Source organism: Equus przewalskii, chromosome 1, assembly GCF_037783145.1.
Source record: "Equus przewalskii isolate Varuska chromosome 1, EquPr2, whole genome shotgun sequence".
NCBI lineage: Eukaryota > Metazoa > Chordata > Mammalia > Perissodactyla > Equidae > Equus > Equus przewalskii.
In genome coordinates, this window is record NC_091831.1 from 1071810 (window position 1) to 1087383 (window position 15574).

Consider the following 15574-nt stretch of genomic DNA (forward strand, 5'->3'; position numbering starts at 1 on the left):
CCAGGGCAGTGCCCACCCTCTGACCCCCTTGCTGGCCCCTCTGACTCTGGGCACCTTTCTCCCACTGTGGGGACTGCATGTCCATGGGGCCCAGCAGGATTTGAGCGGGGCACCCACTCTCTCCAAATGCCTCTTGGCTGAGTGGCCAGCCCTGGACTTTGCTGGCCCTGATGTCCCCAGCACCCGGCAGTTCCTGGGGCCCTGAAGGGGCCTGTGCAGGGAGAGGGCCTCACTGGGGGAGGAGCCTGTGGTGCTGTTTCCCAGGCAGACCCACCTCCTGCAGGGCTCTGGGGGTCTGGTGGCGCTGGGCTGTGGATATTTAAGAAAACACCCCACTCACCCCTCCCTAGGGGCTGCAGGCTGGGCCCTGGGAGACCCTGGGGTGCCAGACCAGTTCTGCATCTTGATTGTGTCAGTGACACCAATCTATATGTGGGGTGACATGTCACAGCTTACACACACACACACAAACACCGGTGCAGACACCTGTAAGAAGCAGTGAAAAGGGAATGTGGCCACAGCGTGCCCAGGGCTGCACCAGCCTCAGCTCCTGGCAGCTGTTTCTGACATTGCCCCGGGGAAGCTACATGCAGGGCCAGCCCTGCCTGTACTGTCTGCAACTTCCTGTGAATCTGTAATTAATTCAACAGAAAAGATAAAGAAAAAGCTCATCTTTGGTAATCTTGAAAGGTGGTGAGTCCCATCTTTTCTGTTTGATTTTTCCTTTTTTCAAATATATACACATGTTCCAGTTTTTTTAAAAAAAGCTAACTAATGACCAGGGAATAAATTCAAATCAGAGCAGCACTAAAAATATGAGCTTTCTTCTAGAAAGATGTTGGCACCCACCCAAACAACAAGAATAAAAGCTTCTGGAAATATTTCATCTGTGCAGCCTCACATCTGTTCCCTTACGCTGCGTCTGCTCACGTGAGAAATGTTACCCGGAGTGCCGTCCCCGTCTCACAGGCTCTGAAATAACTTTCTGAGTTATGTCCCAGCAACAGAACAAATCACATTATCAATTAGCTGCTCTAACAGCAGTGGCATTCTGTAATATATTCAAGCATGAAAAAATTACGTAGGTGAAATTTATGTAACCCTAAAAACTATAAGGAGAAAGGAGATCACTGGGGATTTATTGGCAGTAATAGGAGACAGAATGTAGTTCGAGGGGTGGACAGCCTTTCAAGGGAGAGACCAGACCTGCAGGTTCTGAATGGTTTCCAGGAAGGATGTGGGTGCCCTGGCACCAGGGGCCTGGAGGCTGCAGGAGATGACCGCCACTGCCCACGCTCAGCCCCTGACTTCCCGGAAGCCAGGGGACCCGTGTGTGTGGGGTGGGGGTGGGGGTCTCCGGCCACCTGCTCTGGTCCAAGCTGAGCTCTACCCAGGCTGCTGACCATGAGCTGGTCACTGGGGCCATCCTCTCCCCTGGAGAAGGCAGCACCTGGCCTGGGGCCGCCGGGGGCCTGACCCCGCCCCAGCTCCGAGACCCGCACGTGTGTTAGGGGAGGCAGCGTCCTCCCAGCCCACAGTCCTGTGTCCCCGCAGCGTCCAGGCCCCTCTGTCCCAGGCAAACGCCAACGCGTTCTGTTCTTGCTGTTCATCACCCTTTTAAAGTTTGATTTGTTTTCTTAATTTATGTTTTGAAATAATGATTTCCATATTTTTAAAATAAGATTTTTTTAAAACTTGTTTTATTGTAGGAAATTTGGAAAATAAGAAAAATTGAAGGAGAAAAAAGCAGCCCACACCAAAAGTCCACGTTTGGTGGGTTTCTGGTTTTCCTCTGCTTCGTTCTTCCACAGCGAGCTCCGCTGTGTTTCCCCTTAACGCGGGAGAGGACTTCCCACTTCTGGATTTTAGGTCAGAATCCTTGTTGAAAGCTTCCCTGCCCTCAGCCAGGCCCCTTGCAAACATGGAGGACCCAGTGCCCCAGGACTGGGGGTCCCCCAGGCGTGGAGGGTGGGCCTCCCCGGCTGGGGTGAGGCAGTCTGGGGGGACCCTCGTCATGGGGGGGACCTGAGGATGAGGGCACTCAGGGCACTGGGTACACCTGGTGCCCCTGCCACCCAGGCCAGGTAATGTGGGCTCTGGAACCCGCAGCCGGGGTCAGGACCCCGCCTGCCAGAGCCCACTCGGGGTCACACTCAGGTGACCTGTGAGGTGGGTGGCCCCAGCTCCAGGCTCTGTGCCAACACTTTACGTTCATTCCTCATCTCATCTCCACAGAATAGCATCCCCTGGGCACCAAGGTCACCCTCCATGTGGTGGCCACCTCATGCCTGCCCTTCCCAGTCCCCAGCTGCCTGTAGCGTGGGAGAGCCTGGCCTCTGTCCGCCATGGCCTGCTGCCCCTACCTCCTGGCACAGGCACTCTGGGCTCCTGGCCCCCCCCAGGAATCCCAGTGGATGTCCCGTGCCCGCTGGGAGGGCGCAGCTGCTCCTCCCGGGAGGCTAGTCTGTGGTTCCGCGGGCTCCCCGTCTCCCTGGGCCTCGGACGCGGGGCCTGCCCTCCTCGCCAGGCAGTTAACTCACGAGCACAGTGAAAACAGGCCTTCCAGACTGATTTGGATGAAGAAATTAGGTGGGTTAATAAAAGTAAAATGTTCACAGACGCTTGTGTATAAATTTCTATTAAGTTCCCTCAGCCAACACTGGTGTCTTAATAGTTTAATTTCTGTGTTAAATAATTAAAACTCTATTTTCAATTGCTGTGAACAATTGTTTTCCTTAATGATCTTCCTAGAGGAGCCAGTAATTTTATATCTTGTAAAAATGATTAACTGGCATCATTATCCCATATCTCTGAAATATAACCCAGCAACTTCAAGAAAGGCCATTTGTATTCAATTAATGCTCCCTTGCATTAGGACATACAATATTACTTCACGCCAGGCATAACCCTGCTGTCCTCTCATTTTATTATGACGATGATGAAGATAGAAACAACCAGTTTAATTATCCCATTTCCAACAGAGAAATCAATTTTCAATACGTCTTCACCCTGAAAAAAGAAGGTGGCCGCATGGTTCCTGGGAAGGGCAGGCCGGGCGGAGCCCTGGGCACAGCGGCTGCTGCAAACCGTCCCCCAGCCTCAGGGCCGAGGCCGGAGCGGCAGGGACAAGCCCCAGGCCTCCTCCCCTGTGACCGCGGGTCTGGCCTGAGGATCTCAGCCCGGACTCTGGGTGCCTTCCCGGGTGCCCGCCCTTCTGCATAGAGTGTCTCCGTGGGGAAGCGACCCGTGGGGACCTGGAGACTCTCAGAGGAGTCTTGGCCCCCAGGGGCTGCCTGCTCCCCACCAGCATCACTCTGGTCCCCAGAGACCCCCCTCCCACCGTCCAGGCCCCCCAGCATCGGGGTTCCCTCGGGACGGCCCTGCTCACTGGTCTGACACTGACCTCTGCACGGCCCCATCCCTCACCCCTGTGCCTCCCAGAGCTGGGCCCACGACAGAAGCGGGGGGCAGGGGGTAGGGATTTATGGCGGGGTGCAGCGGCTCCCTTTGTCAGGGTGATTCAGGACGCGCCCTGCCTCGCCGCTCAATCACACTGGCGCTGTTGGCCAATATAATCTAATTGTTTGACATTTTTATCACGATTCATTGAGACCAGAGGGAGACGACTAGATTAATACCCCCATGCGGTTGGCTAATGGCTGGGATGGAGCTGATGGGCCAAATTACAGGGGAGCTCTTAAATTTTCTTATTATAGATTTTAATTCTTTGTGACAAGAGACGAGAGATGGCGTGAAGATAATAAGGTGCAGGCGGATGTCCTCTGCCCGGAGCCCCGAGATCAGGGCCCCCACGCCCCTCTTCCCCTCCCCTTCTCCTGGGCACCTGCTCCAAGCCAGCTCTGGGCTGGGGGCACAGAGGGACTAGGGTACTTGAACCCATCAAGCCAGATTGAGACAAGGGACCATCCTGCCCAAGCCTGGAACCCCGGGAAACATCCTCTTTTTTTTTTTTTTAAAGATTTTATTTTTTCCTTTTTCTCCCCAAAGCCCCCCCGGTACATAGTTGTGTATTCTTCGTTGTGGGTTCTTCTAGTTGTGGCATGTGGGACGCTGCCTCAGCGTGGTCTGATGAGCAGTGCCATGTCCGCGCCCAGGATTCAAACCAATGAAACACTGGGCCGCCTGCAGCGGAGCGCGCGAACTTAACCACTCAGCCACGGGGCCAGCCCCCTGGGAAACATCCTCTTTGAAGCCGCTCCTGGGCTCAGAACTACCCCCCCGATAAGCTGGAGCTGGAGCCCCAGGCAAAGCCACTGAGCCGGGTGGTGGGGACAGGTGGGTGCAGGTGGGCCCAGGGCTGCCATGGCGGGTGGGACATCCCTGCTGATTTTAATGAATTTCCTCACCTGGTGGGTTGGGCATCCTTTCATGTACTTGGTGGCCATTTGGATTTCCTGTTCTGTGAGTTTCTTAGTCATGACTTGTCCTTTTCTTCTATTGGGTTTATCTTTTTGTGTTTTGTTTTGTTTTGCTGCTGAGGAAGATTAGCCCCAAGCTAGTATCTGTTGCAAATCTTTCTCTTTTTGTATGTGAGCTGCCGCCATAGCATGACAGACGAGTGGTGTAGGTCCATGCTTGGGAACCAAACCTGGGCCACAGAAGCGGAGCATGGTGAACTTAACCACCATCCACTGGTGCTGGCCTTCTCTTTTTGTTTTTAATTTCTAGTTCTTTGTATAATATGAATGCTAATTTTCTTCCGTCTTTGAAACATCCTTCCCAGTTTTCCATTTATTGCTGTGTCTCCTTTGTGATACATTTCACCCCACTAACATTTTACACATTGTTCTGGCATCAAATGTGCCCATTTTCAGTCTCTCATAACGGTGAAGAGAGCAACCTTCAGCCTGCACAGGATCAAAGCCCATACTCAGGTGAGAGGTACCGGGCTCAGGTGAGGTGTCTTGCACTCAGATGAGGTGTCCCAGGCACAGGTGAGGGGTCCTGGGCTCAGGTGAGGGGTCCCAGGCACAGATGAGGGGTCTCAGGCTCAGGTGAGGTGTCCTGCACTCAGATGAGGTGTCCCAGGCACAGGTGAGGGGTCCTGGGCTCAGATAAGGTGTCCCGGGCACAGGTGAGGAGTCCTGGACTCACGTGAGGTGCCCTGGGCTCAGGTGGGCTGTCCTGCCCTAGGCCACGCACTGGGCCGTCCTCCCTCTGACGGGCTCTGGCCCCCAGGCCTCTCTCCTCCCCCATGCGTCATACCACTTGGGCTTGCCTCTCACACTGTCCTCAGCCTCTGGGTGATTCAGCAGGTGGCTGTGTGACCCCACAGAAGCTCTAGAACCACTTCCCTGCTGGTTTCTCTCCCCGACCAGCCTGGCCTTGCCCAAGCTCCCCATTTGGTGGCCGTGTGACCTGTCCACAGGTGACTCATGAATGGGAAGTGTCCTGTCTCTAAGTCTCCGCCCAAGTGGCCAGAGCTCCAGGCACACACGGCAGGAGCTGGGCGCCAAGAGCCGGGCCAGCAGCCGAGCAGCCAGGGCCTCGTCCACGGTGGGGACGGCCGCCAGCCCCCTCGCCTCTCCTCACAGCAGCCACTTCCCAGGCTCGCCGCTGGATGCTCTTCACAGCCCTTCGAATGCACAGCAGCAAAAGCGGGAACTCCAGGGACGGCTTGACTGGAGCCAGCCCTCCGGGCCCAGTCCTTAGGATGAGCCCACGCCCACGCTGACCTACGTCGCCACTCACACAGGCTGTGAAGCAGGGCCTGGTTCCTAGACACGCCCAGCCTGGAATCCCACCAAGAGTGGCAGCCCCCTCTGGGACCTCAGGCCACCTCCCCACTGGATTCCCAGGGGAAGATGTGCAACCCCTCTGCCTACAGACGCCTCTGCCCGTCCATCAGCACAGCCCAAAACACGGCCCTAACCGGATCCTTCTGACACGCCATCCCAGGAGAGGACATTCAGGAAGTCACATAATTAGGCTGTTAACGAAAAAAATAACCGAACATGCATAAATCAGAACAGTGTGCTGACAGTGTTTTACACGGCACAGATGGGAGAAGACACACAGGACTTTTACAGCAAACTTATTCAATCAGCGTCATCTGTCCAGAGAGGCATCTTGGTTAAGAACGGGATGTGAACTTTTTCCTGACAATTCAATTCGGGTGTTAAAACATTTAACTTGTTCAAAAGTAAGTTTTGCTCCTTTTCTTGTAACCTAGTAATCAAAGACATTAATTCAAGTCACAGTGACACTGTTTTCTGAGCTACAGCTTTAGCAAGAAAAAAAATTCAGAGAGGCAACATATTTACAGCACAAGGAGTGATTTCTTTTTACTTTTTAAAGTTTTCTTACTTCTACAGGTATATAAGTGGTTAAGAGATTAATATTATTTCTAAAAGCCAACTGGAAAAGGATTTCACACCAATAAAATTTTATTAGACCTGATAATCTGCTTGTTTCCCCCAGGGGTAGATGAGGCATATCAGTCAGTTGGATCTAGAATATTTCGTGTTTATAAAGTGGAACACGCCATCAGCTTCTCTGTAAACTGGAGGGGGAGGCCAGCAGAACGAGAGATGTGACTGAGGCCGCAGGATGTCGTGGGAACGTGGGTCAGGGACAGAAACGTACATATAATCAGGCATCTTAAGTCCTTGGGGAAGAATCGCTGTTAAAAATCCAAGCAACTGTGCTTTTCCTCTGAATCTGGCAGGAGGAGCTCTCTCTCCTCCTTGCCCCATCTCTAACAGTAACAACAGATCCCCCTTTTCTTCGTCTTCTTCTGAAATTCCTGCAGAGGCGCGGTCTGTAATGATGCCATCGTTCGCAGCCCTGACAGCGACGCTGCTCCCTCTGGACCTGGCTGCCTCCAGCCCAGTGCTTCCCTTGGGAAAAGCCCCACGCCGCCCTGTCACGCACCAGGGACCGATGGTGACAGCAACTGGGCGGGTGCCTCTGAGCTTCCCTAACCCCAGCGAGACTGGTCTCAGAGCTTAGACATGATGCTTCCAGGAACTCCCGGACACTGGGAATCAGTTGTGGTGACACGTCCCACTTGTGCTGCTCTCATTTCCTGAACTGCAGGCCTTTATTGTTTTTATTAATAAAAGTAATCCGTGCTCATAGGACAAAAAGCAAAGTGCACCAGAGAACACAGAGAAGAAAATTCGAGCTTGACCTCGCTCCCTCACCAGGCCCCCTCCGGAGGAGGGCTCGGTGCCCACAAGCACTTGCAGGCTTCTTCTCTGAGAAAATGCTCATATATTTAATGATGAGATGACATTAATCTATTTAATGAAATGACACACACATTTTTCAGAACGCTATTATATTAGCGAGGCTGTCATGGCAGGTTTCCACTCCGCCTGTTTCCACGGGCAGCTCCCACTTCAGACGTGAACCCACCCCCTGTCCCTCGGCCCCCAGAAGATAAGCAATGTGTCTACTTTGGTGAAACTATCGATATTCTCTTTGTGAATAACGTACGGTCAACTCTTGTAACCGTGTCATGTCTCTGTTTCAGGACAGAGAATTTGATATGTTTATTAGATCCGAAACATTGAGGGTATATTCTTCCGGCCCCACATCTGGCTCGGCTGTCATGACAGGGAGGTGAGTGGAAGTTCACGGCCACAGTTGGTTTCTTTTTCTTCTTTATGCATTTCTGCCATTTTTGACTCCAAACATTTTGGTGTTTGTCCTCGGGACACCTGTAACTTCCAGCCTTGTGCTCTGTGGCTCGGTCTGGAGTTGAACCGTGGAGATGTTACTGTCTGGCCACATTGTCCATTCACATGCGTGTGTACGTCACACACAAACCGCCCGCCTTCCTCCCCGGGACCTCCTAGGACTTCTGGGGGCAGCTCCTGGCCCATACCCTCTATGCAGCGCAGAGGAAGAAGAAAAAGCCACGCGATGATGAATGACAGGACTGAGGGGAGCACGGGAGCGGTGGAGAGCAAAACACACAATGAGACGACAGAAGGGCAGTGTGTCTGCCAGGACGACACAAACTGCAGGCGGCCCAACCCGCAGGAAGTCGTCCAACAAGGAGTCAGAGGTCCCCACGTGTACCAGGGGCGTCACAGTCCGACTTCTAAAGGTGAAAAATTGGGAAAACCTCAGGTGCTGGGTCTGTAAACCACGGTCCACCCACAAGACGGAGTGGCTGTGAACAGTGACGTGAAGACGCCTGCCTCACGGTGCAGAGCGAAGGGGAGCAAACTTGTGAGTAATGTGCATGTGAGGGTCTCTTAAACAGTGAGACCCCCCAACATGGGTGCTCTGCCCTTGGAGGTCGCTGTCCCCCATCCTGGGGCAGTAGTGGGCACAGGGCCGGTGCTCATTAAGCACCTGTATGGATCAGTGAATGAGTGAATGAATGAAGGGAGAGAGGTTAGCAAGGATGCTCACCACACCATGGCCGAAGGACATCCCAGGTGCTGAGACATGAGGGGATGTTTACTCTTTTCACTTTGTTCAGTGTTTTACAGTAAGTGTCTGCCATCTTCATAACTGGAACAATAAAGTTTGGTTTGAAAACAAAACTGCTTTCCACTCACATTTCTGACAACCATCATTTCACTGAAGATGCCAAGAATGCTGTCCTGCCTGGGAGCCAGCAAGGATGTCCCTGAGGGGCAGAGCCGCTTTCTGTAGTCAGTTAGTCTCTGCCACTGCTGGAGGCCCCAGAGCTCCCAGCCTGAGTCCCTGCGGGCCCAGGATGCCCCTGAGGGTCCCGGACGCCCCTGCGTGCCCAGGACACTGCTGCGGGCCCAAGATGCCCCTGAGGGCCCCGGACGCCCCTGCGTGCCCAGGACAGTGCCGCGGGCCCAGGATGCCCCTGAGGGTCCCGGACGCCCCTGCGTGCCCAGGACACTGCTGCGGGCCCAAGATGCCCCTGAGGGCCCCGGACGCCCCTGCGTGCCCAGGACACTGCTGCGGGCCCAGGATGCCTGTGTGCCCTCGACGCCCCTGCGTGCCCAGAACACCCCGTGTGTCCGGGATGCCCCTGTGTGCCAGGGATACCCCTGAGTGTCCAGGCCAGGCAGGGTGGGGCTCTCTCTTGGCCTGTATTGGCGAGCAGGGGGCTGCAGAGGAACACCCCCAGGACCACTCAGGGCAGGGCCTGTTCCCACCTTGGAGGGGAAACGGGCCTCACACCTCCTCCTCAGGGACTCGTCCTCTCACGGGTGCCCTCCAGCCACCCGCATTCTCTAGTGGGCCCTCCCTGGGGGGACTCGAAATGTGGATCCAGGCTTGGGAGGCTGTGGCACCGGGAAGCGTGGCGGGGGCACTTGGGAACTGTCTGGGGCGGGCCCTTAGTGGGAAGAGACTGGCCAGCCATGCTATAAAGTGCAGCTGCTGACAGGCCCCTGCAGACCAGCAGCTGGGGTGCCCGCTCCCCAGCCCCGGGGCAGGGAGGGGTTGCTGGGCCTGGCAGTGCACACAGCCTCTGAGCTCTTGGAGCTCGTGTGCCAGACCAGACCACGGGGCCCAGCTCCCTCCCTCCCCAGCCCTGCTGAACCTACCGCCCAGACAGGCAGACTGGCCAGGCAGTGGTGGCCGCAACGGGGCCGGAGCCCCTCATGCATTACAAGGAATGTGGGGTGCGCCCTGACTCACGCAGCAGACATATCCCCCGTAAGTCAGAGAGCCTGTCTCCAGAGCCTGACTGTTCCCCTCACAGACCCTGGGGACAGGGCACCAGGTCCAAGCAAACGCCCCACACAGTCTTCCCCTAGACCAGCTCCCTGTACGCCTGGCCCCCCAGGAGCCGGCCAGGGGACCCCACGGCTCTTGCCTGAAACCACGTCCCGGCTGGGGTCCAGCCCTCCACCCTGCGGCCCTGTGACCCTGTAAACGTGCAGGTTGGCTCTCATCATAGACAGTTCCTCCCCTGGAGACTGAACCCAACGCCCCGCTGGACTCCGGGCCCCGCCTCCCCTGTCCCCGTGTGCCTGCTGCTCCAGCTCTCTCCCAGCCCTCAGGGCTTCTGGGAAGCGGGCCCTCCCCCCTTTACGGCTCGCAGGGCCCCGGCAGCGCAGCAGTGGCGGCGGCAGCACATCGATCGGCGTGTAAATATCTCCAACGTGCGCAGTTGTCAGACTCTCGGTAATTTGGGTGCCGTGGGCCTCCCGCTCAGAGGAGCACCCCGCTCTCCCCTCTCCCCATGGGCATTTACTGAAGTCCAGGGATAAGTGGATAGAGGGGTTCAAGCCAAGAGAGCACAGGCCACGCCTGCAGGGGGGCAGAGACGGCTGCATGACGGGGCAGCTCCTCCCACGTGGCCATGGTAGCCAAGGCTTCTGGGCACCGGGGGCCTGGGCTCCTGTCCAGACATTGTCAGGAAGGGGCACCGGAGAGGCTGCTCATGCCTGGGGGGTGCTAGTCATGGCACAGCTTGACCCCCTCACCTGCCAGGAAGCCCCACAGCGGGCTAGCCCCCAACTGGAGTGTAGCCGGGAGCCTTTCCGGAAGCTTTCACCTGGCCAGCAAGGCTGGGATCCCATCCTGGGAGCACAGTGAAGGTGGCGGAGCAGGAGCCTGAACACAAATCTTGGACTCGGCGCTCAATTAGTGCATTTGGCACGCGGTCAGACACCCCCGGAGAGCAGCCCCCGGAGAGCGTTCATTACCCGCGGCCGCACATCTGGTGCCCGCGAGGCCCTGGGGAATTAGCTGAGCGGTGATTTATGGCCACCTCTCCTCGTCCTTTCCTGAAGGAGACAGGATTCTTGGGGCACTCTGAGGCCTGTGTGACCACCACCCTCAGCCTTGGACTCCTCCTTGAGGAGCCCCTTGTGTGATTTGGGTAGCGGCCCCGTCCTCCCCTCACCTGACTCCCTTCTTCCCCCAGCACGGGGTGGGGCTGGGGGTGGGGGGCTAGCAGGGTGAGAAGGCCCCGAGGCAGCATCACCCCAGCTGGGCCCTCCTCAGCCAGGGGGAGAGGTGGTCCCGCTCACTGGGCATGTAGTGGGGGCCAGAGCCCTCGCCTGGCCCCGCTCGGCTGTGGCTGTGGGGGACAGGCGGCCACAGGTCTCCAACCAAGAGTCAGGCGCCTCTCAGAAGCAGGAAAGTTGAACAAAACAGCAAGCACTGGGAAAGGCTCCTAAAGAGGGGAGGGCAGGTGGGTGGGTGGGGGGAGATGGAGGTTGGGGTCATTGGGGGGGCAGGGTTCATGTTCGTCACGTCCTTTGGCTGGGACCAGACCCACGTCCGACTTTCCCTCCTTGAGCTCCAAATGGCCTCTGCTGGACAGTCGTTCATTCAGCCACTCATTCATTCAAGCTCTTGGCACACAGTTTGGGCCCCGGGTGGGTTGGTGCCTGTGGGGCGCCCACGTGGAGACTGCCGTGCAGACCTGGGGTGGGTCCTGGAAGGAGAGGAAGAAAGAGGGCCCGAGAGGGAGGAAGACCAGATGTGCTGCCCGGAGGGGGCGGGTGCGTGGTCAATGCCCTCCCAATCGCAGAGGTCAGGAAATTGAGAACCCGAGACTGCACATCAGACTGGGCTGCCCAGGTGAGCCTTGGCGGGGCTGGGAGGTGGGAGGTGCCCCGCCTCTGAAGAAGCTGGCCTGAGAAGTGAGCAAAAGCACCTGGACACCATCAGCACGAGGCGGACACTCGCATGTGGGTGCCTTGCAGCAGCTACGAGGGCCTGTAGACACATGTCTTCACAGCGGGGAATGACAGACCCAGTCGTAGGGTCAGGTCAGGAGTCCTGCCCGCTCGGTACCTGCATGGAGCCCGTACACCCAGGGAATTCTGGGAGGGTAGCGAGGGTGCGGACTGGGGATCGAGGCCTCCATGAAACTGTCTGCCCAGACCTCAACGCTGTGGCAGCCGCGTCCCCACAGTGAGAAGAAAGGCAAAGCCAGTCGGGCAAAATGATGGCAGGAACTTGGGTTTGGATGACAAGAGCTTGTGTTATGTATACTTTCTGTGGATATTACATTTACCAAAATAAACAACTTTAAGAAAATAAAAGGCGCCGGAGGCGGGGGTGGGGGGTGGGGGCGAGGCACGGGGCACAGCAGCCTTGCAGGGAGAGCTCTGAAAGGTGGGAAGCGCTAGGCCCTGACCTAGGCTGGGCGTGATCGTCAGGTCCCTCAAAGCCAGAGGTCTGTGGAGGATGGGCAAGGGGGAGGGGGTCCACTGGAGAGTTCAGGGGGAGCTGCCCCCCTGCAACTAGGTCCCACGCCCCTGGGCCCCGACTGCTGTCCAGACTGCTGCCTGCCAGGGAGGGGTGGGCCATGGGGGCTCAGCCCTCAGCCCCCTCCCTAGCACACCTCCGGGGTCTCCCCCCCGCCGAGGGGCCCAGCTTCCCAGGGCCTTGCCTGAATCTTCCTGGGGATGCTGCTTGGCACAGAAAGTCTCTTTCAGAGGGTCCTGCGAACCTCCATGATGCCCTTTGGCTCAGGATGCCTGGAGGCTCCTTAGTGGTGCCCACTTCCTAGGGGAGCACAGAATACCCCCCAACCCCAACACGGGGCTCTGAGAAACCCTCTGAAGCAGGGGCTTGGGGTCACGTTCATTCCTTCTTCCAGGAATGTTCAGTGAGTCCCGACGGGCCCTGAGCACGTGGGCTCCCTGCACCTGGATGCTGACATGCTCGGAGGAGACGATCGCATCAGCAAGCACATTCAGCAGGAGCAGCGCTGCAGAGGGGCAGGTCAGCAAGCAGAAGGCTGAGGGTGGTGTGCAGCCCACACCTGATGAAGGAGAAAGTGAGTCACGCAGAGATGGGGGAGAGTGGTCCAGGAGCCGGACCTGACCACTGCAGGGTCAGAAGGGTGGCGAGAGAGGGCTGGGACAGGCCGCTGTGGGCCTCCATCTGATGCACACTGGTTATGACATGGGGATGAGACCGAGTTGGAGTGTCCAGGCTGACCAGGCAATATCGCAGGTGGGAGAAGGGATCACGTTGGGCCAGGGTGACCAGCTGGGCCTCCCTTCCCCACCCATCCGTGCCCCTCCCAGCCTCAGCGCTCAGTGCCCACTGCCTTTCAAACAGTCCCTCCCTCCTCTGCCTGGGCTGCGGATCCTGGCGGAGGGGGGGGGGGGCATCTGCCCAGGAGGGTGGGATTTGCTCCAGCCCACTTCCTTCGGAGGTTCCAGGACTGGCCTGTGCACCTGGCCTCCCCTGAGCCCCACCCCTCAGGGGTCCTGGTGTCCGCCCCCCTCCCTTTCACCTCCCCCCCAGCCCCGGGATGGGGGGCGCCTTGAGTTTGACATCAGGTTACCTCAAGGGTCTCTCTCCTTCATGCCCACCGACGCCGGGTTAGCAGTCCCCTGAACCCAAAGCCGCGTTTGGGCGCCTCATCTGCTCGGAGATTGAAAACGACTCCCAGTGGGCAGGCAAACCAGGGCCCTGTGCCAGGCAGCCCCGGGACCACAGCAGGGTGGCGCGGGCAGGTGGCAGCTCAGGGACAAATCCCCACTTCGCCAATAAGGTCTTTGCACTCAGCGGCTTCCTGTGCGGTCGGAGGTAGAATCCCAGCTCCTTTCCGAGGTGCAAGCCCCTCGGACCGGCCCTCCCGTCCCCTCCCCAGCCCGGGCTCTGACCCGCCTAGGGCTCAGACACCTGCTGACCCTGGCCGGCCCTCCACCCTCCCTGACCACGCCCCCCAAGCCCTCATCCAGGGTCCTGCCCCGTCTGCGGGCACGCGCTGAAGGGCCGTGTGTTCTTGTTTCTCGTCCGCGGCTCCCGCGGGTGATCCGCGGCCACGTGGGTCTCCGAGGGCGCGCCAGGCACGTAGTAGGTGCAGATAAATAAACATCGAATGATCAAAGGTCTCTGCCAAACGGCGCTCTCTCCGCTTTCCGAAGACAGATGTTTGAGCCGAGAAGCGCCGGCCCCCGTCATCTGCAGCTTTTCTTCCAGACCAGGAGGTGGCATTCGCGAACCTCTCCACTCTGGCGGAACCAGCCCGGGCGCCGGGAGCCCAGAGCCGCTCCTTCCCGGCAGGCGGCCCCCGGACATTCCCTGGAGGAGGGGCATTTCTTTCGATCCTCGGGAGGGGCGGCGCCTGGGGACTCAGGAGGAGGAGGTGCGGGTGGGAGCCCCAGGTATGGCGTGGAGAGGGCGCGGGCCCCAGAGGAGCGCCTGGAGACTGCGGGTGGGGAGGACAAGGGCGTTAACAAGCCTTTATACACCGGGCCCGGGGCGCTGAGGGGAGGGGACCGCGCCGCGGGTCCAGGAGAGTGGGGAGCGCCGGGGCGCCGGGCACGACTGCGCCTGGGGTGCGCACGGAGACGCCTACGGCCAGAACAACTTGGAAAAGAGCGGCTGTCGCTCCACAGCCCCTGCTCCCCCAACTCACCCCGGTTCCCTCAAACCGCACCCCAGCACCCCATCCCACACCTACGGCCCTTGGCTCTCTGGAGAGCCGCGCACTCAGCGGGCAGTGGAGACGGCAGCCTCACTAGCGACTCTAAGCGTTCGGGTCGCTGCTCAGGGGAGACCCGGCGTAGACAGACCCGGGCAGGGGTGTGGGGTTGCTGGGGCGCGGAGCAGCGACTCGGATCTGTTTCCTCAGCTGTAAAAAAAGGGCTGGGGAGGCCCCCGCCGCGTAGTGCAAGGAACCAAAGCGCGGCGCCCGGAGCTGCGGCCTTCCTCCCGCCTCGGAGCCAGTGTCGCAGGGACCCTTCGGGAGGGTAGCGCGCCCCTGTCGTCCCACCCAGGTGCGCCCCTTCTGGCTCCCTCCAGACGACCGTCAGGCCGCTGCCGCCCGGGGTCCGCTCTGTATCGCAGAGGGGGTCAGAGGCCGGAGCCGGCCGCGCCCCTCCCACTCCGCTCTGCTCCGCCCCCTCTGGCCCCGCCCCAAGCCCGCAGCGGCTCCCAGCAGAGCCCGAGCCTAGGCCGCCTGTGCTGCCGCCTCCGGGGAGCCCAGAGGGGCCCAAACCCTGCGGGCGAAGCTTCTCCCTGCGGGCGGGCTCTCGGGGCGCACACGCGCTGTTTCCTCCGAGGAAGGGGGACGCGAGCGAGGACGAGGCGGGTGTCTGAGCCAGGCCGACCCAGGGCCACACGCAGCGCGGGAATCCAGGAGGGTCACGCTCAGTGTCCCGGGCCTGGCTCCACCGGGGCCGATCGCCTGCGGGGCAGCTACACCCGGATCCCGCGAGTGTGGCCCCGGACGAAGAAGCGGGGAGAGAGAAACCCCCACGCGCGCGGGGCTGCACTGCACACGAAGCAGGCGGCCCCATACGCCACGCCGCGTCGCCCAGGGCAGCACAGTGGGAGCACACGCGAGGCAGGGACGACCACCGAATGCGCGCCCAGCCCGGCCGGCCAGGGGCTGTCGGAGCCTCGATCTGGCGTAGGGACCCGCAGAGCTACGACCCTGTAGCTAACTGCACAAAACGAAAAAGGACACCCGAGGGTAGCGGTGCGAGCGGACGCTGGTTCCCTGCACAGAGCCGCCAGGGTCGCCTTCGTCCGCGCCACCAAAACCCTGGTGGTCAGGTTGAACCGGGAAAGTCGTTGCTAACGAACCACACCAGGCCCGCAAGAGGCCGGCCTAACGCACACCGCCCCCCCCGGCCACGAACCAGCAGTCCGTCCGCGCACGGTCGGCTCACGGCTCCCAACGGGCAGC

The 15574-nt window shown here is 59.0% G+C and overlaps 2 protein-coding genes and 1 long non-coding RNA gene across 3 annotated transcripts in view; 1 reads left to right on the forward strand and 2 right to left on the reverse strand.

Moving 5' to 3' along the window:
• Window positions 1-2713, forward strand: part of CFAP46 (cilia and flagella associated protein 46) — a 135908-nt gene extending 133195 nt beyond the window's left edge. The window contains exon 60 of the mRNA XM_070631431.1: window positions 1710-2713. Within this exon, the coding sequence (XP_070487532.1) occupies window positions 1710-1735 (26 nt within the window). The 3' untranslated portion in view covers window positions 1736-2713. The remainder of the gene's footprint in view (window positions 1-1709) is intronic.
• A 4328-nt stretch (window positions 2714-7041) lies between these two features.
• LOC139085214 (uncharacterized) lies at window positions 7042-11086 on the reverse strand. The gene is made up of 5 exons (XR_011543363.1): window positions 10814-11086; window positions 10392-10694; window positions 8389-8490; window positions 7853-8071; window positions 7042-7719 (listed from the first exon to the last, which is right to left on the reverse strand). It is a non-coding gene; the product is annotated as an uncharacterized lncRNA (long non-coding RNA).
• A 2133-nt stretch (window positions 11087-13219) lies between these two features.
• On the reverse strand, window positions 13220-15232 carry LOC139085213 (uncharacterized). The gene is made up of 2 exons (XM_070631510.1): window positions 14341-15232; window positions 13220-14089 (listed from the first exon to the last, which is right to left on the reverse strand). The coding sequence occupies exons 1-2, from the start codon at window positions 15180-15182 to the stop codon at window positions 14014-14016; spliced, it is 918 nt and encodes a 305-aa protein (XP_070487611.1). The 5' UTR covers window positions 15183-15232; the 3' UTR covers window positions 13220-14013.
• Window positions 15233-15574: the final 342 nt, after the last annotated feature.